The sequence below is a fragment of the Muscardinus avellanarius genome, assembly GCF_963383645.1.
Source record: "Muscardinus avellanarius genome assembly, chromosome: 15".
Lineage (NCBI taxonomy): Eukaryota > Metazoa > Chordata > Mammalia > Rodentia > Gliridae > Muscardinus > Muscardinus avellanarius.
Window position 1 is genome coordinate 87,627,513 of NC_137801.1, and position 26,229 is coordinate 87,653,741.

At 49.6% G+C, this 26,229-nt stretch overlaps 1 protein-coding gene across 1 annotated transcript in view; it reads right to left on the reverse strand.

The window, feature by feature from the left end:
• Window positions 1-26,229, reverse strand: part of MERTK (MER proto-oncogene, tyrosine kinase) — a gene marked incomplete at both ends in the record, with an annotated part of 83,704 nt that overhangs the window by 8,766 nt on the left and 48,709 nt on the right. Inside the window, 10 exons of the mRNA XM_080711446.1 lie at window positions 1,490-1,599; window positions 8,178-8,296; window positions 9,776-9,868; window positions 13,080-13,160; window positions 14,551-14,646; window positions 15,035-15,120; window positions 16,576-16,729; window positions 19,032-19,185; window positions 19,673-19,824; window positions 21,730-21,913. Of these exons, the coding sequence (XP_080567572.1) occupies window positions 1,490-1,599; window positions 8,178-8,296; window positions 9,776-9,868; window positions 13,080-13,160; window positions 14,551-14,646; window positions 15,035-15,120; window positions 16,576-16,729; window positions 19,032-19,185; window positions 19,673-19,824; window positions 21,730-21,913 (1,229 nt within the window). The remainder of the gene's footprint in view (window positions 1-1,489; window positions 1,600-8,177; window positions 8,297-9,775; window positions 9,869-13,079; window positions 13,161-14,550; window positions 14,647-15,034; window positions 15,121-16,575; window positions 16,730-19,031; window positions 19,186-19,672; window positions 19,825-21,729; window positions 21,914-26,229) is intronic.

Below are 26,229 nucleotides of genomic sequence, written 5' to 3' on the forward strand. Positions count from 1 at the left end.
ATAGAAGTCAGGCGTGGTGGTGCACGCTTGTAATCCCAGCATTTGGGAGGCTGAGACTGGAGGATGGTGGTTCGTGGCCAGCCTCAGCTACTTAGTGAGGCCCTCTGCGACTCAGTGAGGCCCTGTTTCAAAATAAAGAATAAAGCTGGGCGTGGTGGCGCACGCTTGTAATCCCCGCGCTTGGGAAGCGGAGACAGGAGGATCGCGCAGGTTCGAAGCCAGCTGTGCTGGCCTAAGAGACCCTGTTTCCAAATTAAAAAAAAAATAGGTCTGGGAGGGTAGCCCGGAGGTAGAAGGGCTTCCAGGAACCCCAGTACCGCAAAAAAAAAAAAAAAAAAAAAAAAAAAAGAAAAAAACCAAGACAGAAGCCAGGTGTGGTGGCACATGCTTGTAATCCCAGTACTCGGGAGGCTGAGACAAGAGGATTGCAGGTTTGTGGCCAGCCTCAGCCACTTAGTGAGACCTTCCACAACATAGTGAGACCTATTTCAAGATAAAAATAATAAAAAACAGAGCTGGGCGTGGTGGCGCACACTTGTAGTCCCAGCATTCGGGAGGCTGAGACAGGAGGATCATGGTTCATGGCCAGCCTCAGCTACTTAGTGATGCCCTTTGCAATGTTGAGACTCTGTTTCAAAATTAAAAAATGAAAGATAAAAAATGGGGCTGGGGGTGTAGCTCAGAGGTAGAATGCTTCTGGGTTTCACCCCTAGTACTGCAAAAAATTAAATAAATAAATAAAAATAAATAAATAAAAGTAATAAATATAGGGCTGGGGTATAGCTCAGTTGATTGGGTTCAATCCCCAGTACCACAAAAATAAAATAAAATAAAGCCTTTACGATTCTCATAACTACCATCGGAGTTGTGTAAGTCGTTTTTCATTGTTACAGCATGGCTACACGGCTTGAGTGGCGCTAAGCCCACCGGTGGCTGACCGATGGCAGCGAGAGAGGTCACAGGGTCACGCTGGTGTTTCTAGCCGAGTGAGAGGAGACAGAAATCCAGCAGGCAGAGGAGAAAGCTTTGGGTGCAATGGAACTCGTGGGGGCAGAGGTGCTGAAAATCCCCAACGCACCTCATCTAGAATCAGCAGCTAGCAGGTGCTCTTTCCAAATAATAATAATAAAAATCAGGTGCCGGGTGTGGTGGTGCACGCTTGTAATCCCAGTACCTGGGGGGCCGAGACAGGAGGATCACAGGTTCGCAGCCAGCCTCCGCTACTTAGTGAGACTCATAATAAAGTTTCATAATAAAGAATAAAAAACAGGGCTGTGGGTGTGACTTGGAGGTAGAATGCCCCTGGGTTCAATCCTCAGCACCCCAACAAAAACCACCTGAATCAGGGGCAAAGAATCCTATTCAGAGGAAGCCACTCGATGCTCCGGTCCAGCTTCCCCACACTTCATCAGCAGCGGGCCAGTGCCCTCGGCTTTCCGGACAGCCAAGGCCACGGGGCCCGGCCCTCCGTCACGCACAGGCCGCTTACATGCAGTTCCGAGCAGCTAAGTCCCGGTGGAGGAAGTTCCTGTTACTCAGATACTCCATCCCGAGGGCGATGTCCACCATAAACTTCAGGAGCGTCTGCAGAGGAGTGTGCTGGGTGGAGAGTCAGGAGAAAGGCCGTCATTCATTCAATCATTCATTCATGGCGCTGGGGATGGAACCCGGGGCATCCTGCCTCTGAGTTATACCCAGCCCTACTTTCTTTCTTTTTTTTAAAAAATTTTTATTTTTTTGGTGGTACTGGGGGTGGAACCCAGAGGCTTTCTATCTGCGGGCTATACTCCCAGACCTATTTTTTATATTTTATTTGGAAACAGGGTCTCACTAAGTTGCTGAGAGCCTCACTAAGTAGCTGAGGCTGGCTTCGAACCTGTGTGATCCTCCTGTCTTAGCCTCCCAAGCACTGGGATTACAAGTGTGCGCCACAACGCCCAAGCTGCCCTACTTTCTTTTTATTTTGAAACAGGGTCCTGCTAGGTCGCTGACAGCCTTATTTAGTTGTTGAGTCTGATCCTGGAGCCGCCATGCTCCTGTCTCAGCCTCCCGAGTACTAGGATTACAGGTGGTGCCACCACGTGGTGTCTGGCTTGGAAGACTGTCTTTTAGAAGGAACACATAACCTCCTGGGAGATGGGGGCTGTTCTTATTTCTTAAGGTGGTAAAGGAAGGAAAGAAACTTTCATTTCCACATCACTAATACTGCAAATGAGGCTCTGTCCATGTGTGTGTGTGTGTATTCCTGGGGATTGAACTCAGGGGCATTCTGCCTCTGAGCTACATCCCAGTCCTATTTTTTTTTTTTTTTTTTTTTTTTGTGTGTGTGTGTGCGTGTGGGTCTGGGGATGGAACCCAGGGGCATTCGACTTCTGAGCTACACCCCCTGCCCTATTTTTTTATTCTTTATTTTGAAACAGGGTCTCACTAACTTGTGGAGGGCACCACTAAGCGGCTGAGGCTGTCCGCGAACTGTGATCCTCCAGTCTCAGCCTCCTAAATGGTGGGATGACAAGTGTGCGCCACCACGCCCGGCTCCAGCTCTATTCTTTATTCTTAATTTGAAGGGTCTCACTAAGCTGAGGATGGCCTCGAACCCACGATCTTCCTGCCTTAGCTTCCCAAGTATTGGGATTATAAACAGGCACCACCACGCCCAGCTTCAAATAAGGTTTTAAGGAAAGAATGAAAAATAAGTAAATAAACCTTTTTGGCTTTGAGCATGGTGGTGCATGCCTGTAATCCTAGAACCTGAGAGGCTGAGATGGGAGGACTGCAGGTTGGAAGCCAGCTTCAGCAACCTTGTGAAGACCCTGTTTCAAAGTGAAAAATAAAAAATAGGGCTGGGGGTGTGGCTCGGAGTTAGAATGCCTCTAGACAGCAGAGAGGCTGGTCCCTACCCCGTCTCGCTGGACAAGCAAAAGACAAAAACGCACGGGGGGCTGCCGTGCTGGACCTTGAGCGCTTTCCCGCAAGTCCCCAAAGCCTAGTGCTTTTTCTATGTTGTAAAAGTCAAACCAGAAAACCTGCCACTGTTTGAGCCGGTGATGAGGATGAAGACAAAAAAAGACCTGCACATAATAATTAGAGGTTTCGGCGCAGACTCAGCCCTGAAGGAAAAGGCTTACCACACGCGCCTGGTGACCAGCCATGGTCTGTCCATGACAAGTCCTCCCCAGGGCGAAGGATCCGCCATGGCTTGTTCTCCACGGGGGCGTGGATTTTCCACCATGGTACTCACAAAGACATGGCATTTTTAAATGACTTCTATTTCCCAACCAAGATACACATTAATTACACACTGCCCTGCTCAATTATCCTTGCCCTTAGGTAACGGAGAGAATTAAAAACATAAGCAGGGAGGCGTGATGGCTTCAAGCCTCTACTCTGTGTACTCAGGGTATTTGGATTTTGTATACTCATTTCTAGGAGACAACTTAGGTGCTAAGAAATAGCAAATTCTGCCATCACTCACGAAAGGTGTAATGAGTATCAGCTGCTATTAATTTGTGTTATTTTTACCTATGATAATTATATTCTTTTGGAGACCATGACTAAAAGTGATTTAAAAGGTAATTGTGTGGCCGGGGGTGGCGCACGCCTGTAATCCCAGGATCTGGAAGGCTGAGACAGGAGGATCGCAGGTTTGAAACCAGCCTCAGCAACTTAGTGAGACCCTGTGTAAAAATGAAATAGGCTGGATGTGTAGCTCAAAGGAAGAACGACCCTGGGTTCAATCCCCAGTGTCCCCCCCACAAACCTAACGGCACAGTAAATGAGTTCAGCAAGGTTTCGGGACACAAGATGGACATATGCAAAACATCAGTTGTACTTTTATACACTTGCCGTGAAAAGTCTGAAAATGAAATTAAGGAAATAATTTCATTTATAATAGAATCAGACTGAAATACATAGAAATAAAAATTTAAAAGTGTGAAGTATATTTTCAAACCACAAAATGTTGAAGTCGATTAAAGTAGATTTGAATACAGAGGAGGCCGTGCGTGGTGGCGCACTCTTGTAATCCCAGCATTCAGGAGGCGGAGACCGGAGGATGCAGTTTGTGAACAGCCTCAGCTACTCAGTGAGGCCCTTTGCAACTCACTGAGACCGTTTCAAAAATAAAGGGACTAAAAACTAGGGCCAGGGATGTAACTTGGAGGTAGAATGCCCCTAGGTTCCATCCTGGTACTCCAAAAATAAACAAAATAAAATAAATAAATAAATACAGAGAAGATATCCCATGTTCATGGATTAAAAAACTCAATATTGTTATGATGGTGATACTTCAAATTGAGCTATAGATTCAACATCAGTCGTATCAGAACACCAGCTGGCTTCTTAATCAAAACTGACAATCCTAAAATTCACATGGAAATTCATGCCCTAAATACACAAGTTTGAACAGGAACAGGGTTAGAGGAATCACGTCTACTGATTTCAAATTTACTCGAAAGCAACTACAATTAAGACAAGCAGAGGCGGCATGGTGGTGCGTGCCTGTAATCCCAGTACTAGGAAGGTTGACACAGGAGGATTGCAGGCTTAAGAGCAACCTCAGCAACCTAGCAAGGCCTTCCACAACTTAGTGAGATGCTGTTTTAACAATAAAAAAATAAAACTGGGCTTAAAGCTCAGATGTCCACTCCCCATCCCCAACACACACACAAAGCTACACGCGGAGTTACCATCTGATCCAGTAATTCTACAGCTAAGTTCCTAAGAGAATTCAAACATGTCAACACAGAAATCTGTGCACAAATACTCTTAAAGTATTATACATAAAAGCCAATGGGCCAAGAAAAGGAACTAAATATATATATGTACTAAGATGAATGGATGCCCCTGGGTTCCATCCCCAGTAATGCAAAAATAAATAAAAACAAGGTCTGTTCCAGGCAAAGAGAAATGGAGAGGAAAGGATGGGGAGAGACGGAGGCTGTGAGCCTGGAGACGCCATCCTGCAGCCCTGTGGGGCCCGGGCAGCCGCGGTGACAGGGTGCAGATGGGGCATTCTCAGACACTTGGGGATGCAGGCTGGACTGGAGCGGGCCACGCGGAGCATGCTAGCTCTCAGCTCCACAGCCTCAGACGCCTGCCTCCCACTCGAAGGTCGCTCTGCATTGGCGGGGGCCACAAGCTGGTGAGGCCACCCCCTACCGCAGACCTCCACAAGCCCGCATGCCTGGCCGGCTTTAGGCCCGCTCCCCCCCTCCCCCAGCCTGGCTGCTGTCATAGACAGCCTGCTTCTCCCGACGCCCATGGGCTCGTTCTGATTGTGGTTATAGGCTTCTCTTATTGTTCTCATTTAATTTAGTCATTTACTTATTTATTTTTGGTGCTGAAGATGGAACCCAGGGGCATTTTACCTCTGAGCTACAGCCCCAGGTGTTTTTACTTTTTTCTTTTTTTTTTTTTTTTTGTGGGTCTGGGGATGGAACCCAGGGACATTTGACCTCGGAGCTACATCCCCTGCCCTATTTTTTTACTCTTTATTTTGAAACCGGGTCTCACTGAGTTGCTGAGGGCCTCACTAAGTAGCTGAGGCTGTCCGCGAACCGCGATCCTCCAGGTCTCAGCCTCCCGAATGCTGGGATTACAAGCGTGCACCACCACGCCTGGCTACTTTTTTCTTTTAAAACAGGGTCTCACTGGGTTACTGAGAGCATCGCTAAGTTGCTGAGGCTGGCCTCGAACCTGCGATCCCCCTGCTTCAGCCTCCCAAGTACTGGGATTATAGGTGCATGCTCCCGCGGCAAGCACGTGGCAGTGTGGTCTATTTTAAAAATGTCTGCAGTCGTAATTCACTTCTTCCTTGAAGCTCTACGGCAGCTGCTCGTGTTGTGGCTTGATGTGCATATCCGTGCGGCCTCCGTCCCTGGTACCTTCAATATCATCCGCCTCCAGGAGAACTGGGTCCTGCCTGCCACCCGTCTGTCCACTCCACGCTCTCTGCCCTGCGGAGGAGACCCGTGGGAAGAGGCCCCCGGCCCCGAGACCCAGTCCTGAGGCCACCCGGGCTGCCAGAACAAAAGCTCTTTATTCTCAGGAAATTGGCCAAATAGGCGGCAGGGAAGAGAGCTAAGAGCTTAATTTTCCAGCTGATCTACGCACTTTCTGCCTTCCTTCTTTATCTCTTGTTTGGAAGCATCAAAATAGGAAAACACATTACTCTTTTACGTGTATAATAGTTGTGAGTTACTTTCCATCCTGGAAAATGTCCTTGTATTTTTGTAGACAGAAACCATTCATTCCTCAGTAAAATGCTACATACTTGTTATTTTGTTCAAAAGGCAGAGACAAGCTGATTCTCAAATTTCTTTGGGAGTAACTGTAACTCAAATGGCTAAAGCAATTTTGAAAAAGTGAATAAAGTAGGAGGAAGGACATTCTGTAGCTTTAAGACTTACAATAAAGCTACAGTCATAAGGACGTGTGGTAGGGCAAAAGATGGACAAGGAATTGAATGAAACAGAACAGAGAGCTCAGAAAAAAAGACCCACGTGTGTACAGCCGATGGTTTTTGACAAAAGTGTAAGAGCAAATCATGAATTCAGAACAGTCTTTTCCAGGAGGATCGCAGATTGAAGGCCTGCTTTGGCAAATGAGTGAGCTATTGTTCAAAATAAAAAACAAGCCGTTTGTGGTGGCACAAACTCATAATCTCAGCGCTTGGGAGGCTGAGATGAGAGGATCGCAGGTTCACAGCCAGCCTCAGAAACTTAGTGAGGCCGCCTTCAGTAATTTAGTGAGACCCTGTTTCAAAAGCAAAAGCAAAATAGGGCTAGGAGTGTAGCTCAGCGGTAGAACGGCCCTGGATTCAATTCCCTAGTAACATAAAATAAATAAATGAATAATTAAACCCAGGGCCTAGGCAAAGTTCTGAGACAGGACAGCCATGCTCTGTGAGAGGAAAAACGGACACAGGTGTTTCTAATTGCATTCACCACAGTCTCCGGGGACAAAGAGGGCTTGTGTTAGAGACGTCGGGCGTGTGGTCGCGGGGGGCATTCCCGCCCAGGGCCTGCGCTCCCGTACAGCCCTGGCTTGAGTGTCTTCTGTCCTAACAGAGGGTGCCTATTGTCTGAGGACAGCCGCCCGCCATCCCCGCCTGCGTGCCCGACCAGAACCTGTAGCATGGCTGCCGTCTGTAACGCACAGAGGGGGCGAGCGGGGACAAGCGCACACGGCCCGGCAGGTTCACGGGGCTGGGGACGCAGATCACACCTCCCGCTCAGTCCCCAAAGATGTGACCACAAGAAACACGACAGGAAGGACAGGCTTCCCTTCCTGCGAGGAGGCCCGGGTGCAGTAGCCCCATACCTACGATCTCCAAGCTCTGCGGCCTGCCAAGTTCACGCTAAGCACTGGCCCCAAAGGGCACGCTCCTGAGTGTCCTGGGTGCGCCGCAATCGTCTCAATTGACAGCTGTGGCCACACTTGCTAGGGTTTTAGCACCATTGGCAGTAAGCCCGAGTGAAGGAGTGAAAGGATATAACACTTTTTTTTTTTTTTTGGTGGTACTGGGTTCCTGGAAACCCTTCTACCTCCGGGCTACACTCCCAGACCTATTTTCTATTTTATTTGGAAACAGGGTCTCACTTAAGTTGCTGAGAGCCTCACTAAGTAGCTAAGGTTGGCTTCGAACCTGTGCGATCCTCCTGTCTCAGCCTCCCAAGCGCGGGGATTACAAGCGTGTGTCACCACGCCTGGCTTCCAGCACTATTTTTTATTCTTTATTTTTGAAACAGGGTCTCACTGAGTTACAAAGGGCCTCACTAAGTAGCTGAGGCTGTTCGTGAAGCACGATCCTCCTGTCTCAGCCTCCCGAATGCTGGGATCACAAGCGTGCGCCACCACGCCCGGTCAGAGGACAGCCATTTTAATGGCTTACGACACCAGTGAGTCCTGGGGAGTCTATGGCCACAAGGGCAGGAAGCGAGGCTGGGCCAGGCCCATGCTTGGGGATGGAATTGTGGGTCCAGATGGCTCCTCTCTCCAAAGCAGAAACAATACACCCACAAGCAGACCCATGAGGATGGGTGCTCTTGGGCGCCCAGGGACCACAGAACAAAGCCCAGCATCTTTCCCTCCTTCTCAGTAGTTTCAGAGTTAGAGGCTGGGCCGCACGGCTCGCAGGAGCCCAAGAGCGGGTCAGAAGCGCGCGGCTCCGTTACCTTTGGGCCTGTCTCCAGCCGGGAATACAGGAGGTAGGTATGCAGGTCCCCGTATTGCATGAAAGGCAGAACCACCATGGGCTTCGGGGTGCCTTGAGAACTCATCTCTATGCACACGCCTGAAACAAGAAACCAAGGCAGGACCGGAGCCCTCGTCACACGCGAGTGAAGCAGCACGGGAGCGGGGACCGCGGGAGCGCCAGACTGAAGCCGCACGCTACCAAGTTGACCATTAAAAACAACTACGAGCGCGTCTGGCGCAGGCTTGTAATCCCAGGGGCGGGGAGGCCGAGACAGGAGGACGGCAGACTGGCAGCCAGCCTCAGCAACTTAGCAAGACCCTGTTATTTATTTATTTATTTATTTATTTATTTATTTTATCTTGCGGCCCTGGGGATTGAACCCAAGGGCATTCTGTCTCCAAGATACACCACTAGCCCTATTTTATTTTCATTCTGAAACAGGGTCTTGCTAGGTTGAGGAGACTCAGTACTTGCGGAGGCTGTCCTGGGACCTGTGATCTTCCTGTCTCAGGCCCCCAAGTACTGGGTTATGGGTGTGTACTACCGCGCCCAGCTTCATCTCCTCTTTCTGTATTTTTTTAAAGTCTAACCGAAGCGCAAAACCAAATTAGATCAATGGACACTACGTGAAATAGTTAATGTACCATGACTGTCGGCCTGTACTTTCAAATAGGATCATAAATTAATTCTCAAAGATAATTTATGAAACCCGTCTGCTCTTATAGCATTACCCCAACGGAACATGATTTATGGGGAACACTAAATCAATAAAGATTATAACATGCCGGGGGCAGCAGGGCACACCTGTAATCCTAGTACTTAGGAGATCAAGACAGGAGAATTGCAGTTTCCAGCCAGCCTCTGCCACTTAGTGACACCTTGTTTTAAAATGAAGAATAAAAAATAGGGCTGGGGGTGTAGCTCGGAGCAGAATGTCCCTGGGTCCCAGCCCCAGTACTGTAAAAAAAAAAGGGGGGGGCGGATTAGAGATAGAATGCCTAATCTTTGGTGCCAAAAAAAACAAAAAAGATTCCAGGATGACCAGCTTTGGTTTGTTTGTCTTTAAGACATCTTTGCAGGCTATTTATTTATTACTTTTTTTGGCAGTACTGGGGCTGGGACCCAGGAACATTCTACTCCGAGCTGCACCCCCAATCTTATGTTTTATTTCTTATTTTGAAATAGGGTCTTTTTGAGTTGCAGAGGGCCTCACTAAGTAGCTGAGGCTGTCCGCGAACCGCGATCCTCCTGTCTCAGCCTCCCGAACGCTGGGATGACAAGCGTGCGCCGCCACGCCTGGCTAGCACAGGCTGTTTTAATCAAGTCTTCTAAAACTCCTCAGATCCCCTCTCCACCCCTGGGCTCATCAGCGTCCAGGAAACACCAACCCACTTTTACTATCAACCTCAGGAAACAGAAGTAGAGGGAAACATCTTGTGGGAAAAACATGCAACGTTGTAGACTCCCTCTGGGTCTGCCAGCTGTTAACTTGTGTGCACGGAGGATTTTCCTGGTGTTGCACGGGGATCAGCCGGCCCTCCCCGCCCTCCCCCGTCCTGCGTCTCCCTGAGGTACCTAGAAGTCGGATGACGTTTGGGTGGCTGAAGTCTCTCATGCACGCCGCCTCACTGAGAAACTCCTCGATCTCCCGCTGAGAGAAGTTGTCCACTAAAAAACAGATGGAAAACGTTAAGCGCCATGCGCGTCCTCAGAGATGGGGAGGGCTGGCAATCGCCATGCTGTTCTCTAAAGCCAAGAGGACTGCCTCACAGTGGAGGGGAGAGAGGAGAGGGCTTGTGGGTGAAACACAGGAGATGTTTAGGGCCGTGAAACTATACCGCGTGATACTCTAATGATGTACATGTGTCTTTTTACGGTTGTCAAAACCCATAGGATAGCCGGGCGTGGTGGCGCACGCTTGTAATCCCCGCGCTTGGGAGGCTGAGACAGGAGGATCGCGCAGGTCCGAAGCCAGCCTCAGCTACTTAGTGAGGCTCTCAGCAACTTAGTGAGACCCTGTTTCCAAATAAAATATAAAATGGGTCTGGGATTATAGCCCGGAGGTAGAAAGCCCCTGGGTTCCACCCCCAGTACCACACACACACACAAAAAAAACCCCATAGAACTTTACCACACCAAGACTGAACCCTCATGCAAACTAAGAACTGCAGTTAGTAATAAACATGTCAAGAGTCCGTCAACTGTCAGACACCTACCACACTCCTGAAAGATGTTGGTAATGGGGGATTGTGTGTGCGGGGGAAGGGAATTCTGGGAGTTTCAGCCAATTTTTTTTTTTTTTTTGTATGCCTAGAACTGTTTTAAAAATTAAAACTAAATCAGGCATGGTGGCGCACGCTTGTAATCCCAGCATTTGGGAGGCTGAGACTGGAGGATCGCGGTTCACGGTTCACAGACAGCCTCAGCTACTTAGTGAGGCCCTCTGCAACTTAGTGAGACCCTGTTTCAAATAATAAAGAATAAAAAATAGGGCAGGGGGTTTAGCTCAGAGGTCAGATGCCCCTGGGTTCTGTCCCTAGACCTGCAAATAAATAACTAAATACATAAATACATACATAAATAAAATTATTATTAAAGAAAAAAGAAACACCCCCCTCCAAAAGGAAAAAAAAAATAAAAGAAAATCAACTACAGTCAATTCCAACTCATCTGTTATATTTGCCATAAAAAAAGAATGCCAGGCGTGGTGGCACATGCTTGTGATCTAGTGTTAGGGAGGCTGAGACAGAAAGATGGCAGATTAAAGATAAATATTAACAATTTAGCAAGACTTTTAGTAACCTAGTAAGACCTTGTTTCAAAATAGAACTGGAGGTAGAGCTCAGAGGTAGTTGCCCCTGGGTTCAATTCCCAATACTTTTTTTTTTTTTTTTTTGGCGGTACTGGAGGTTCCTGGAAGCCCTTCTACCTCCGGGCTACACTTCCAGACCTATTTTATATTTTTATTTGGAAACAAGGTTTCTTAAGCCAGCGTGGCTGGCTTCGAACCTGTGCGATCCTCCTGTCTCCGCCTCCCAAGCTCGGGGATTACAAGTGTGCACCACCACGTCTGGTGTCCCAATACATTTTTAAAAAGAAAAAAAAAAAAAAGAATGCACCTGGGCGTGGTGGCACATGTCTGTAATCCCACTACTTGGGAGGCTGAGACAGGAGGATCTCAGTTAAGTAACTGAGGCCTTCTGCATCTTAGGGAGGCACTGTTTAAAAAATAAAAAATAAAAAGGGCTGGAGGTATGATTCAGAGGTAGAATGTCCCTGGTCCACTCTCCAATATAGAAAAAAAAGGAAAGAAAAAAAATAAAATGAAAATGCATTAGCCCTTACAACTGAATTAAAAAATTAAGACATCAGCCTCCGATTTTGACTGGAGTCTCAGGACATGCTTATATCTAACTTCTGCTTTATGTCTAGAAAAGTGTGGATTTAAATTTTAGGTAGAAGCTGAGCGTTGTGGCACATGCTTATAATCTCGGTACTTGGGAGGCTGAGGCAGGAGGATCGAGGGTTCGAGGACAGCCTCAGCAAGCCTCTATCAACCTAGCTTCAAAATAAAAATAAAATATAGGGCTGGGGGTAGGATGCTCAGAGGTAGAATCCCCAGAGATGGAATCCCAGGGTTCAATCCCCAGTGCCACACCCACTCACAAACATTGTAGGTAGAGAGTAATTTTAGTTGCCTGCTTCATGGGAACCCCATTGGAAACTGTACAGGGGTTAACGAAGAAGCAGGGTAAATAATATTTCTATAAAACGCTCTCTGTCCACGTGACTCTCGGAAGGCTGCGGGTGGACTGCCACCTGGTCACGGTGTGCTTCCTGGGTGCCAGTGGGGCACAGAGCGTCAAGCTGAGCTGTGTGGCCCTGGCCCCAGAAACTCACATCCCAGCAGGAGCATGTGGGACGACGTGCCGCCCTGGTCTGTTGCCACCGCCCAGCCTCCTCTGGTCATGAACCGTCCAGCCTCCTTTTGAGCTCTCTGACTTAGACAAGTCAGCAGGTCACGACAGTGTCCTTATCTGTACCCATGGCTGCATGGGTTCTAGAACGTCCTAGCGGGTGTCTGCCACTACCCATGGCCGGCTTTCCTCCGCCCCACCTCCAAGGCGAACACTCTAGAACGGAACCTGCCGCTCCTCGCGGGGCAAGGCGAGCTGTGCGGCGATCAGGCAGCCCTCCCTGGTCCCGTGGCGGGCGCTCTCCTCCTCTGGCAAGGACGTCTAGCTCCTGGCAGCAGCTCTTCATAGGCCTTTGCTAAGGAATCTCTCTCTCCTCTCTAGGAAACTTCGCAGGCAGCCAGCCATCTTCAAACGGAGGGGTGGCTCTGCCACACAGACAGACGGCCAGCCCAACCCCGGCCAGATCACCCCGCCTCGAGTCCCTGCCTCACTTGGGGTCATCAGCTCCCTTTGGTGACGGCTCTGGTTTGGGTCTGGGATGTGACCCCCCAAAGCACATGTGTTGAAAGTATGGTCCCCAGTCCAAAGAAGGGCCAGAGGAGAGCGAGGCCGAGGGAGGCAGGCCTTCGGGTGCGGCCTTGCAGCCTCTGTGTGTCCCCAGGCCCCTCCTCTGACCCTCTCTGCATCTGGCCACCACTGGGTTGAGCTCAGCCCATGCAGTGCCGCCATGACGTCGGCCTTGGAGTCGGCCAGCGATGGACCGTACCTCTGAGGCCGTGAGCCAGATGAGCATTTCCTCACTGCGGCATCTGAGCAAGGCAGACGGTCACAGAGATAGAAATGTGGACTGGAACAGGGGCCAGCGTTCCACCCCGTCCTCTCAGATCTGGACGGAGTCACCGGCCTCACTGCTACCCAAGGCCCCTGCCCCGGAAGAATGGGTTCTACCGCTGAAAACGTACGCTTCATGGTCTTTACCGCCACCTTCCGAGAGGCGCCGTCCTCCTGCTTCAGGTTTCCTTCCACTACAGACCCGAACTCTCCTGTGAAGCGAAACGTGTGGATGGGTGCTGTGCAGTCTCCCCGGGCCCCAGAGCACCACGGCGCGCCTGCTGGGCTCCCAGGGCGTGGGCCAGCCTGTCCACAGGCCCCTTGCGGAGCCCGCCCGGGTCTCCCCCAGCACACCAGGCCCTGTCTCCCTCCTGCCAGGGCGTGGCCGCCGCAGCGGGGCAGCTCACAACTGGCCCAAGACACGCACGGGAGAACGTGGCCAACGCTGTGGGAGTTCATAGGTGCAAAGCGTGTGTGTGTGCACACACAGGTGCACGGGAGCGCGTGCTAGGCAAGTGCGCCACCGCTTAGCTACGACACCCAGCGCACACTCGTGGTGCCACAGTCGTCCAGCCTAAGAACAAGTTCATAGATGAAATGTGTATTTTAACCTTCACTCTGATTTGATGAAGATGCCAAGAATAATCAGCTTGGGGACTAGAGGGATAAGTCTAAACGACACAGGACACCAAGCGATGAACCGCAGGTACTTTGTTTCGCGAGGTTGCTGAGACTGGCTTCAAACCTGTGATCCTCCTGCCTCGGCCTCCCAAGTACTGAGATTACTGAAGTGCGCACCACCACGCCCGGCAATCGCATGCTTTTCAATAAAGAAATGGAATTAAGCTGGGTGTGGTGGCGCGTGCTTGTAATCCCAGCATTTGGGAGGCTGAGACGGGAGGATTATGGTTCCTGGAAAGCCTCAGCTACTTAGGCCCTCCACAACTTAGTGAGACCTTGTTTCAAAATAAAGAATAAAAATAGGGAAGGGGTGTAGCTCAGAGGTCGGATGCCCCTGGGTTCCATCCCCAGACCCGCAAAAAAAAAAAAAAAAAAAAAAAGGAATTAATATTTTTTAAGCCCACTGTCTGCCCTAGAGACTGTGGATAACTATGTGATCTGCCAAATCTGAGTTTCAAAAGTCACTATTTCCATAATAAATTAACAAAGTTGAACTATTTGCATTATAACTCAAAGTTATAACTTTTTTTTCTTTTGCAGAATCAAACCTAGGGCTCCACGCAGAGTGGACAGGTGCTCTGCCACTGAACTTCACGTCGGGCCCTAAAGATGACATTTTATCTATTAGACACATATTTACAAAATTCTCCTCAGCTGGGCATGGCGGCTCCCGTCTGTAATCCCAGCACCTGGGAGGCTGAGATAGGAAGGTCTCAGGGCTGAGGCCGGCCTCGGTAACTTAGCCAGGTCCTCAGGAATGTAGTGAGACCCTGTTTCAAAATAAAAAATAAAAAGGGCTGGGGGTACATCTGGGAAGCAGAGCACCCCGGGATCCAATCCCCAGTACAAAAATAAAATGAAATTCCCCTTCGTGACTTACCCTCTCACCCCACGTTTTAACAGAAGGATGAAACTGCTTACCTTCCCCCAGAATCTTCCCAAGGACGAGGAGACTCCGGTCAATCACAACGTCTTCCAGTTTTTTCTCCAGCTCCTCATTGACTCCCAAGCTCTGTACTGTAAGAGGAACGACGGGTGTGTGAGCCTTGTTAGTGTATCTGCACTTAAATATAAGTGGGAATATTTAAAGTCTTGTATAGGGCTACATTTTTATTTATGTATTTTCACCATCATCACCATCATTATTACTATTACTATTATTTGCAGTACTGAGGGTTGGACCTTGGGACATTCTACCTCCGAGCTACACCCCCAGCTCTATTTTTTATTCTTTATTTTGAAACAGGCTCTCACTAAGTTGTGGAGGGCCTCACTAAGTAGCTGAGGCTGGCCTCGAACCCGGGTCCTCCTGTCTCAGCCTCCCAAGTACTGGGATTACAAGGGTGCCCTGCCACGCCTGGCCTTTGTTAACTCTTGCCACAAAAGGAAACGAAAGTCAACTCACGGGTGAGTTCGATGGCACGTCGACAAAAGGACTTCTTTGCTATGTAACTGACGACTAATTCCGAATCCTCCTCGGTGAAGGCACTCCTGGGTGGGGGAAAGCAGACAGCTCACTACACAAGCATGGCGGCAGAGCAAGGTGCTGATTCTATATCAGTAATATGGAGGCAGCCCTTCCCTCCCTCCCTCCTGCCCTCCTTTCTCTCTCCCTCCCTCTCTCTTTCTTTCTTGGAACTGGGGATCAAACCCAGGGGCCTCCTCCCTCTGAGCCCTACTCTCAGCCTTACTTTATTTTATTTTTTTGAAACAGGGTCTCATTAAATTGCTGAGGGCCTCGCTAAATTGCGGAGGCTGGTCTCGAACCTTCAATCCTTCTGTTTTAGTCTGACACCACTATTCAAAAAGGCTTTTTTATGATAAAAAGATTTCCCACTAGGAGAAATACATTTCTTTCCTTAGATCTTAGGTTTATTTGCAAATTCAAACTAACTCTGTCCAAGTATTATCAAAAACAGAGAATAATTGATAAATTCATTTATCCTCTTTTCACCCTCTTTCATTTTTTATCTTCCCTTTTTTTGGGGGGTTGAACACAGGGACATTCTACCTCTGACCCACACCCCTATTCTTGTTTTATTTATTTATTTTTTTGTGGTACTGGGGTTTTTTCTACCTCCGGGCTATACTCCGAGACCTATTTTATACTTTATTTGGAAACAGGGTCTCACTTAGTTGCTGAGAGCCTCACTAAGTAGCTGAGGCTGGCTTTGAGCCTGTGCGATCCTCCTGTCTCAGCCTCCTAAGCGCTGGGATTACAAGCGTGCGCCACCATGTTTATTTGTTTATTCATTTATTTATTTTGCAGTACTGGAGATGGAACCCAGGGGCATTCTACCTCCGAGCTACACCCCCAGCCCTATTTTTTATTCTTTATTTTGAAACAGGGTCTCACTGAGTCGCTGAGGGCCTCACTAAGTAGCTGAGGCTGTTCTTGAACCGCGATCCTCTGGTGTCTGCATTTGACAGAGTCTAGCTAAGTTCAGAGGGTCTTGCTTTGCGGCTGAGGCTGTCCTTGAACCTGAAATCCTCCTGTCTCAGTCTCCCAAGTACTGGGATCACAGGCATGTGCCGCCACATACGGCCTGAAGAGAATTCTATATAATATTTATGATAATCTTGTGCACGAAGCAAAGTTTCTTTCTGCAGTATCTACTGGGTGCTTGCTCCAAAGATTGGAATTTGAGAGCATTTCAGATTTTGGATTTTGAAAAACCTAAGGGGTACTCTAAAAAACTAACAACTGGGCTCATTCGAAGGCTCCTAGTAGAAGCCCCGTTGGCGGGGCGGAGGCGGCCGGATGCTCTTCTGGGGAGAAGCCCTTCGCGGGCCGGCTTTTGCCATCACGGCCTGGCTCAGGAGGGGGCTGCCTGGCTTCAGGGCGAGTGCAGACAGGGCCGAGTGGGGAACAGGGCTGGCAGCAGAGGTCCCATCCCGTCATGACGTCAGTACTACGGGACCAAAGTGTGTGACTCGGAAACTTACCCGAATCGTGTCTCCTGGATTCTTTTTCTGATGACCAGAGAAATATATAAAACCAACCCAATAAAAATAAACCCGCAAAAGCAGCCGAGGATGATGAGAACAGGTTCTGTGTGGCCAGGAGCCGGCGTCGACGAGGGCGCGTAATCTACTCCACCTGGGAAAACACCAGAAAATCAACTACGCGTTTCTGTGGGATATGACAAACAGGACACGTTGGCTCATCACACAAAAGAATAAAGACTCAAAGTGTTTTTGCAAAGGGCCTCACTAAGTAGTTGAGGCTGGCGGAGAACCTGCGATCCTCCTGTGCTTAGCTCTGTGCTTAGCACTGTTTATTTGCTAGCGCTGTTTTGCTGTGTTGTAAGCAGCTCTGCCTGCCTTGTTTCTGTCCCCTGAACTCTTGGGCTTGTGCCTTGTGATTACAGACATTCCCCACCATACACAGTTCTGTTTCAGAATAAAACAGAATAAAAAGGGATGGGGTTGTAGCTCAGAGGTAGAAAGCCCATGGTTTTCTTCCAGTCTCCGGTGGCAAACCCCCCCCCCCCCAAATTAAAGTTTATTGCATACGAGGATGAAAGTTGATCTGAAACTCTGGTTTTGTGTGGGGGGGGATACTGGAGATGGAACCCAGGGTCCTTCTACCTCCAGGCTACACTTCCCAGACCTACTTTTTTTTATTTGGAAACAGGGTCTCACTAGTTTATTGAGTGTCTCACTAAGTTTCTGAGGCTGTCCTAGTACATGCGATCCTCCTGTCTCAGCCTTCCAAGTACTGGGATTACGGGCACGCACCACCACACCCGGCTCACCTCTGAATTTTTAAACTGTGCCTTTAGAATGAGAATCTCATAGCTGAGCGTGGAAGCGCACGCTTGTAATCCCAGTCCTTGGGAGGCTGAGACAGGAGGATCTGGGTTCGCAGACAGCCTCAGCTACTGAGTGAGGCCCTTTGCAACTCAGTGAGACCCTGTTTCAAAAAAAAAGAATAAAATAAAGGGCTGGGGCATAGCTCAGAGGTAGAATGCCCCTGGGTTCCAACACCAGTACTGCCAAAAAAAAAAAAAAAAAAAAAAAGAGAATGTCATTGTCTCTGAGTTCCAGTCAGCAGGACACACCGTTTCCCCATCACCAGTAACAATGTTCCCCAGGTACCGAGCTTGCAGGCCATGGGGCTATAATGTGAGTCCAATTCCTTAGTAAATGAGGAGCTTGTTGGGGGTCCCTGGGAACAGACAGACAGGAACTCTGATCTGCCCTCAGGTCCCATTAGTGGGTACAAAGGCCATGTTTTGCAAGAACTCATAACTGTGCAAGTCTCACTGATATAGGCATCTGTGTTTGGATTTTATGACAGTGGTTTAATGTGAAATAACCCAGTGCAGGTTTGAGTCAGAGGCAAAGGTGGCCCTGCGGGTCTACGGAGGCCAGCGTGGTCCACAGGCCCTGGGCGCCTTGCCAAGGAACGTCCCGGCAGGGGGCAAACACCAGCACGCATGGCTGGGCATTTAGCTCAGTGAGCCCAGGGCCGTCTGAGCACGGCTTCCGTGGGAAACACTGGTTGCTCTGTGCAGACGAATCACAAGGCACAAGCCCAAGAGTTCAGGGGACAGAAACAAGGCAGGCAGAGCTGCTTACAACACAGCAAAACAGCGCTAGCAAATAAACAGTGCTAAGCACAGAGTGTTAAGATTAGCCATAAGGCCTGTCCAAAGCCGAGCCATGCATGTATAACTCAACTAAATTAAATTCAGGAGTGAGGCACAGTGGCACAAGCCTGTAGTCCCAGTACTTGGGAGGCTGAAACAGAGGGATTGCAGGTTTGAGGCCAGCCTCAGCCACGTAGTCAGACCCTCAGCAACTGAGCAAAACCTTGTTTCAAAATTAAAAAAATAAAAAGGGCTGTGGGGTATACTTGGAGATAAAACAACCCTGGGTTCAACCTTTGGTACCAAAAAAAAAAACCTTTAAAAAATCAAAATTAAAAACAAAAATAAAGTAAGCCAGACGTGGTGGCGCAAACTTATAATCCCAATACTTGGGAGGCTGAGACAGGAGGATCGAAGGTTCGCAGCCAGCCTCAGCTACTTAGTGAGGCCCTCCGAAACTGTTTCAAAATAAGGAATAAAAAAATAAGGCTGGGTGTGTAGCTTGGAAGTAGAATGCTCCTGGGTTCTATCCCCAGCACCTCAAAATAAATAAATAAATTAATTAATAAACAACCTAAATTCAACAAGTCAACTCAGGTGTTGTGACAGGATGGTCTTCCTAGCATGTTGCTGGCGTGAAGAGCCGTGGTGCGCGGCCGGGGGGCGGGTACCACCCCATCTTCCATCTTGGCGGTGGACATTCTCATGGGTCTTCGTTTTGCCTTCTTTCATTAGCAGCTGCTCCCCAGGTGGCCCCGGGGTGCACACGGCCCCAGCTGCTGCTGCGACAGGGGCCCCGGCTCTTACCGTGCGCGGGGACGAAGATGCTCACCGGGTCGCTGAAAGGCCCGACGCCCCCGGTCGTGACGGCCGCGACCCTCACCGTGCACGTGGCGTTGTGGATGTGGACAGAGATCTGAGCTGTGCTGCCATTCTGGCCGACTTCTTCAGAGAGCTCTTTCTGGGGACAGGGGAGGGAAAAGAGAGATGAGAAAGGAGGCGCAGGGGCCCCCAGGCCCAGCCGAGGGAGGCCACCCATCTGTGTCCTCGCTTGGGGTTGGTGGAAATGAGCGACCACAGGGATGCAGGGCGGGGCTGGCAGCATCCTCAGGCCTCGAGGATGCGGATGGGGACGCGGATGCTGATGCGGATGCAGGACTAGCAGCATCCTAGTGCCACGAGGGCGCGGTACCCACAGTGGCCCATACGGAGGCTTCTGTGAGAGAAGAATGTGGCAGGTGCCCCTGGATGGAGCCCTGGGGCCCCCGCCACCCGCAGAGCCACCCCGGCCGGCCACCTCTAATTTGGATGACACAGGCTGTGTCCCAGTGGGAGGTCCCTCGCTTAACCCGATCACACCAGCTCTCTCTGCAGCAGAACAAAAGCACCGAAACAGGATTCAACCAGTAAGGCAAAAGGAGGTGCACGGGGTGGGTGGGCAGACTTACGGAGGTCCCCGGCACCCGCCACGCGTGGGAAAGCCGATAGCCCACCAGGTCCCCGTCCTGCCTCTTGAGGGGAGGCCTCGCCCACCAGACGACCACCTTATGACTAGAGTCGTTCAGGGACACGGTGACGTTTAGAGGGGCCGCTGACGGGGCTACAGAGAAAAGGGAGGAGACATGAAGGGTCTCTGTGAAGCCAGGTGTGGCAGCGCGCGCTGTAATCCCAGTACTTGGGAGGCTGAGGTAAGAGGATGACAGGTTCGAGGCCAGCTTCAATAATGTAGCGAGACTCTTCTTAGCAACCTAGTGAGACCCTGCTTCAAACTAAAAAATAAAATGGGGATGTGGGTGTGGCTCGAAGGTGGAATTCCCCCTGGGTTCCATCCTAAGTCACTCACTCACACACACACACACACACACACACACACACACACACACAAGCTCTATGAAAAGCAAGAAAAAGAGAGGGTCACTAAAAGCAGATTTCCACCCTCTCTTCAGTGAAGCATCACTGAACTAGCGCATGAGTTTTAATGAATGAGTCCTTTAGGCTGATGAACCCAGGGTGTCCTTCCTCCAAGCTACACTCCCAGTTCATTCTTTCTTTATTCATTATTTCTTTCTTTCTTTATTTTGCAGTACTGGGGATGGAACCCAGGGTCATTCTACCTCCGAGCTGCAACCCCAGCCCTATTTCTTATTCTTTATTTTGAAACAGGGTCTCACTGAGTTGCAGAGGGCCTCGCTAAGTAGCTGAGGCTGGCCACGAACCGCGATCCTCCTGTCTCAGCCTCCCGAGTGCTGGGATGACGAGCGTGCCCACCACGCCCGGCTCTCTTATTTTTTATTTTGAAACAGGGTCTTGCTAAGTCGCTGGTCACTCTAAGTTGCTGAGGCTGGCCTCGAACCTGGGATCCTCCCGTGTTGGCCTCCCCAGTACCAGGTCTACAGGTATACGCCATCAAAATTCACTTCATGCCGGGCGTGGTGGCGCACGCTTGCAATCCCCGCGCTTGGGAGGCGGAGACAGGAGGATCGCGCAGTTTCGAAGCCAGCCGCGCTGGCTTACGAGACCCTGTTTCAAAATATAAAATAGGTCTGGGAGTGTAGCCCGGAGGAAGAAGGGCTTCCAGGAACCCCAGTATCACACACACAAAAAATTCACTTCCTAAGCTGAGCTTGTGACAGGCACTGAGGTAGAATGACAGAGGAGGCCGGGCCATGCTCTGGGGCTCGAGAGAGCAAGGCTGTGAGGCCAACGGGCCCAGAAGCAAGACCGCAAGGACGACTGCAGGCCCCTCTGGCCCCTGAGCCGTGCAGCCAGCAAGGGTGCAGAGAGCGCAGATGAGCTGAGGGGTATGGAAAGGGCGCACAGTTAAAAATGTTCCCATCCCTCATGGTCTGCAGGGAACTGACTCTGGGACCCCCGTAGAGACCAGCCTCGCGGGCGGCCGAGCTCCTTACACAGAAGCTGCGCTGTCTGCAAAAAATAAAAAGGGAGCTGGACACATGGGCGCCTATAATCCCAGTACTTGGCAGTTTGAGGCAGGAGGCTCACAGGTCGGAGGCCAGCCTCAGCAACTCTGAGATTTTCAACAACTTAGTGAGATCCTGTTTCAAATAATAAGCCAGGCGTGGTGGTGCACGCTTGTAATCCCAGCATTTGGGAGGCTGAGACAGGAGGATCGTGGTTTTCAGACATCCTCAGCTACTTAGTGAGGCCCCTTGCAACTCAGTGAGACCCTGTTTCAAAATAAAGAATAAAAAGTAGGTCTGGGGGTGTGGCTCGGATGTAGAATGCCCCTGGGTTCCATCCCTAGTACCGCCAAAATAAAAATTTAAAAAATAATAATAAATAAAAAGGGTTGAGGGCGTAGTTCCGAGGTAAGATATCCCTGTATTCAATCCTCAGTATCAAAAAGTAGAATAAAAAATTTTAAAAGTGCCTTCAGAGACATGGTCCAAAGAAAACAATGCCCACTCGAGATTAGGCCAGTGGGAAAATCTTTTAAAGGCACACCCCTCAGGAACAGAATGCCCGTCGTGAGTCCAGGAATCACCTCCTTCGGTGGTGCTGGCGGGAATCCAGGGGCTCGCCGCAGACCAGCCGACCTCATTCAGACAGGACACGGCGACGCTGTAATTGGCCAGGGCTTGCAGCTGCTGGACTTGATACAGATGTGGCGAAGCAGAGGTGTTAAAAACCATGACTGAGCCGTTGCTCAGCGGGTCTGTTTCCTTGACCTGAATGGAGAGCACAGCCGGGGACCAAGTCAGGGAGGCGGAAGGAGGGTGAGACCTGGCCCGGGTGCGTGGCTCAGAGCCCCGGCCCTTCCTCTGCACCGGGGACCGGCGTCCTCTCGACACGCCAAGGGGGCCCACGCAGCGACTGCGGACCTCGGGAAAACGCTTTGCTAGGATTCTCACCGTGGCAGTGGACAAGAGTAAATGATTATCACTCTAATGTCAAAGATTATTACTATTATAATTTTGGCAATGGGGATGGGACCCAGGGACATTCTACCTCTGAGCTACATCCCCAGCCCAATTTTATTTTCAATTTGGAACAGAATTTTGCTAGGTTGATGAGTCTCACTACTTGCTGAGGCTGTCCTCAAATCTGTGATCCTCCTGCCTCAGGCTCCCAAGTACTGGGATTACAAGCATGTGCCACCACACCTAGCTCCTGGCCCAATTTTATTTCTTATTTGGAATTAAGTTCTCACTAAGTTGCAGAGGGCCTCGCTAGGTTGCCAAGGCTGGCTGTGAGCCTGGGATCCTCCTGCCTGAGCCTCCCAAGTACTGGGATTACAAGCGTGCACCGCCACGCCTGGCTCTACCCTGTTTCCTACTGAGGCATATTAAGCATGCATTCTGTTTGAGAAGGAGGTTACAGGACTGTTTTGGTGGTTTTTTTCTCCCCCATTGTCTACAATACTTATTACTTATAAAATCAGAAAAGACAGTCAGGTGTAGTGGTACACACTTGTAATCCCAGTACTTGGGAGGTTGAGACAGGAGGATCGCAGGTTCATGGGCAGCCTCAACAACTTAGTGAGGCCCTCTGCAACTTAGTGAGACCCTATTTCAATATAAGGAATAAAAAATAGGGCTGGGGGTACAGCTCAGAGGTAAATGCCCCTGGCTTCAATCCCCACTACCACACATACACTCACAAAAGACAGAATAGAAGCCAGGCATGGTGGTGCATGCCTGTAATCCCAGTGTTTGGGAGGCTGAGACAGGTGGATGGTGCAGGTTCGAAGCCAGCCTCAGCTACTTGGTGAGGCTCTCAGCAACTTAGTGAGACCCTGTTTCCAAATAAATTATAAAATAGGGCTGGGGGTATAGCCTGGAGGTAGAAAAGCCTCTGGGTTCCACCCCTAGTACTACACACACACACACACACACACACACACACACACACACACAAAGATAGTATTGGATAAAACAGAAGTAATTCAAAGCAAATTTTGGGGGGGATTTCAGTCTTCAAAATATATTCCTATTAATAAAGACTGTATAACTACGGGGTGTGGATCCGCAATGCTGTTATTACAGGATGCATATCCTGAACCTTAGGGCAGAGGACCACAAGTAAGCGTTCTGGAACTCGGAATGCCCTGGTGAGGCCGCAGGGTGGGGTCCGAGCACGGCCCGCCTCTGACTCAGACTCCACGGTGACAGGAAGGGACCGCGTGCGAGGAGCCACGGGGGGAGAAACAGGAGCACGCTTCCCTCGGGGGCGGCTGGCAGGGATGACTGTCTTGGTGCTGAGGCCGGCACCCACTTCCTGCTGACCTCGGCTGGTTCTAGGTGGGGCAGAGCGCGGCTGGCGGTCCGGTCTTCCTCCTAACAGCTGCACGGGCAGCGCTTCGGACACTGTATGCTTTTGTGAGCACGCTCTTAGAAGCTGGGATTCTGGAACCTTCTGAGTGGTCCCTGGGGGCAGCGGCATGTACGTGGACAGTTAAAAATAGGACTGGACTCTGCGGCCCAAAAATGGGGAGAGAAAGGAACAGACGTCAGGACCAAAGGAAGCGGGAGGGTGTGCCCCGCTAGTGCTGGTGCCAGTGCGCGGACCTGAACCTCGTCCAAAACATTCATTTGTTACCAGTCACGGTTTAAAATGGAAATGAACCACAAACCCATACTTGGTCGCTTCAGAATGGGGATGCACACCGGTAATCAACAAAATGTAAAATACAGCTCCTAGAGCTCGTGCCTACTACCCTGAGGACTGCCAGAGAAAACAAAGGCTACTCAATGCAATATGAAAGCCAGGCTGGGTGTGATGGCTCATGCCCATAAGCTTAGGACTTGGGAGGCCGAGAAAGGAGGAAGGATCACAGTGTGGTGGCCAACCTCAGCGACTTAGCGAGGGCCTATTTCAAAATAAAAACAAAGCCAGGCATGCTGGCGCACGCTTGTAATGCCAATACTTGGAAGGCTGAAACAGGATTCTCTCGGGTTTGAGAGAAGCGTCAGCAAGTAGTGAGGTTCCCATCAATTTAGTGAGACCCAAAATAAAAATAAATAGGGGTGAGGGTGTAGCTCAGAGGTAGAATGCCCCTGGGTTCCATCCTCAGTACTGAAAAAAATCTAGGGTTGGGGTGTATGCAGAATGCCCCTGAGTTCAATCCCCAGTACCACAAAGAAGAAGGAGGAGGAGGAGGAGGAGGAGGAGGAGGAGGAGGAGGAGGAGGAGAAGAAGAGGAGGAGGAGGAGGAGGAGGAGGAAGAGAAGAGGAGGAGGAGGAGGAGGAGGAGAAGAAGAAGAAGAAGAAGAAGAAGAAGAAGAAGAAGAAGAAGAAGAAGAGGAAGAAGAAGAAGAAGAGGAGGAGGAGGAGGAGGAGGAGGAGGAGGAGGAGGAGAAGAAGAAGAAGAAGAAGAAGAAGAAGAAGAAGAAGAAGAAGAAGAAGAAGTAGTAGTAGTAGTAGTGGAGGAGGAGGAAGAAGAAGGAGGAGAAGAAATAATCTCAAATCAATAACCTAACCCTCTATTTTAGGAGAGTAGGAAAAGAAGAGAAATTAAAACCAAAGAAAACAGAAGAAATAATTTGAAAACTAAATCAGAAAGGAATAAACTGAATAAAAAATTTAAACAACAGAAGTTGGTTTTTCAAAAGGACTGATAAAACTGATGAACCTTCAGCTAGATTGATAAAAAAAATGAGAGAGGGAGGGAGGGAGGGAGGGAGGGAGAGAGAGAGAGAGAGAGAGAGAGAGAGAGAGAGAGAGAGAGAGAACAGGAGTTACTAAACTCATGAATGGAGAGGAAGGGCACTGCTATTAACCTCCAAGAAATTCAAAGAAATACTGTGCAGTGGAACTAGGCACAACTGGATAACTGCAAATGAGATGGCTTAGGTGAAGTGACGGAATCCGAGAGAGACACAAACCATAACACGGACCCAAGGAGAAGCGGACTGACCAGCCAGACCTGCACACCAAGTGGAAAGGCGGAGTGAACGCTAGGAAACCTTCCCAGAGGGAAAGCCAAGGACCGAATGGCTTTGCTGGTGAACCCTATTCAATATCTAGAGAAAATTTAACCTTTGAAAAACTTCTCCAAAAGAAGTAAAGGAAGAGAAGGGAGCCGGGCGTGGTGGGCACACTTGTCATCCCAGCATTCGGGAGGCTGGGACAGGAGGATCGCGGTTTTCAGACAGCCTCCGCTACTTACTGAGGCCCTCTGCAACCCAGTGAGACCCTGTTTCAAAATAAAGAATAAAAAATAGGGCAGTGGGTATAACTTGGAGGTAGAATGCCCCTGAGTTCAATCCTTACTACCAAAAAAAAAATGGATGCATTAATATCTCTTATGAACACAGGCATAAAATTGGAGGGCAGTAATGGCTGTACAATTATAAATACATGAACAATCAGTGAATAGTCTATTTACTTGTTTATTCATTGTTAGATATTGAGCCCAGAGGCATTCTACCTCGGAGCTGCATCCCCAGCCCTTTCTTTTATTTTGAAACAGCTCTCACTAAATTGCCGAGTTGGCTTCCAACCGGCAGTCCTCTGTCTCAGCCTCCCCAGTGCTGGGGTTCCAGGTGTGCACCACTGCACCTGGCAAAGCGCACGCCTCTCACGTGACTCTTCCGTTACATGGACTCCATCACAGGAGGTTTTTTCCCGCTGGCTAGGAATGGCAGACGCACTATGGATTCCTAACACTTCGCGGTACTTGGAAGGTTTGTAAATAAAGTTGGGCAAGAATTAAGCAAGACTGGGGTGGTGGGTGAGGGCGGAGGCTATTTTGGGGATAATACATGCTTATGTTCCTCAGAGAAGGAACAGCTGTTAGAGGAGGCATTGGCGGCAGAGAAATTAATCCCAGTTGGAATTAAAAACATCTGGTTGACAAGATTCTTTGGACATCACTTCTCTAAGATGAGGTGATATGACTGGCTTGTGTTAGGTTAACTTTGTTTTTGTGATACTGGGATGGGACCTAGGGGCGTTCTACCTCTGAGCTACATCCCCAGCCCTTTTAATTTTTTTATTTTGAAGCAGGGTCTTGTTAAGTGGCCGAGGATCTCACAAAGTTTCT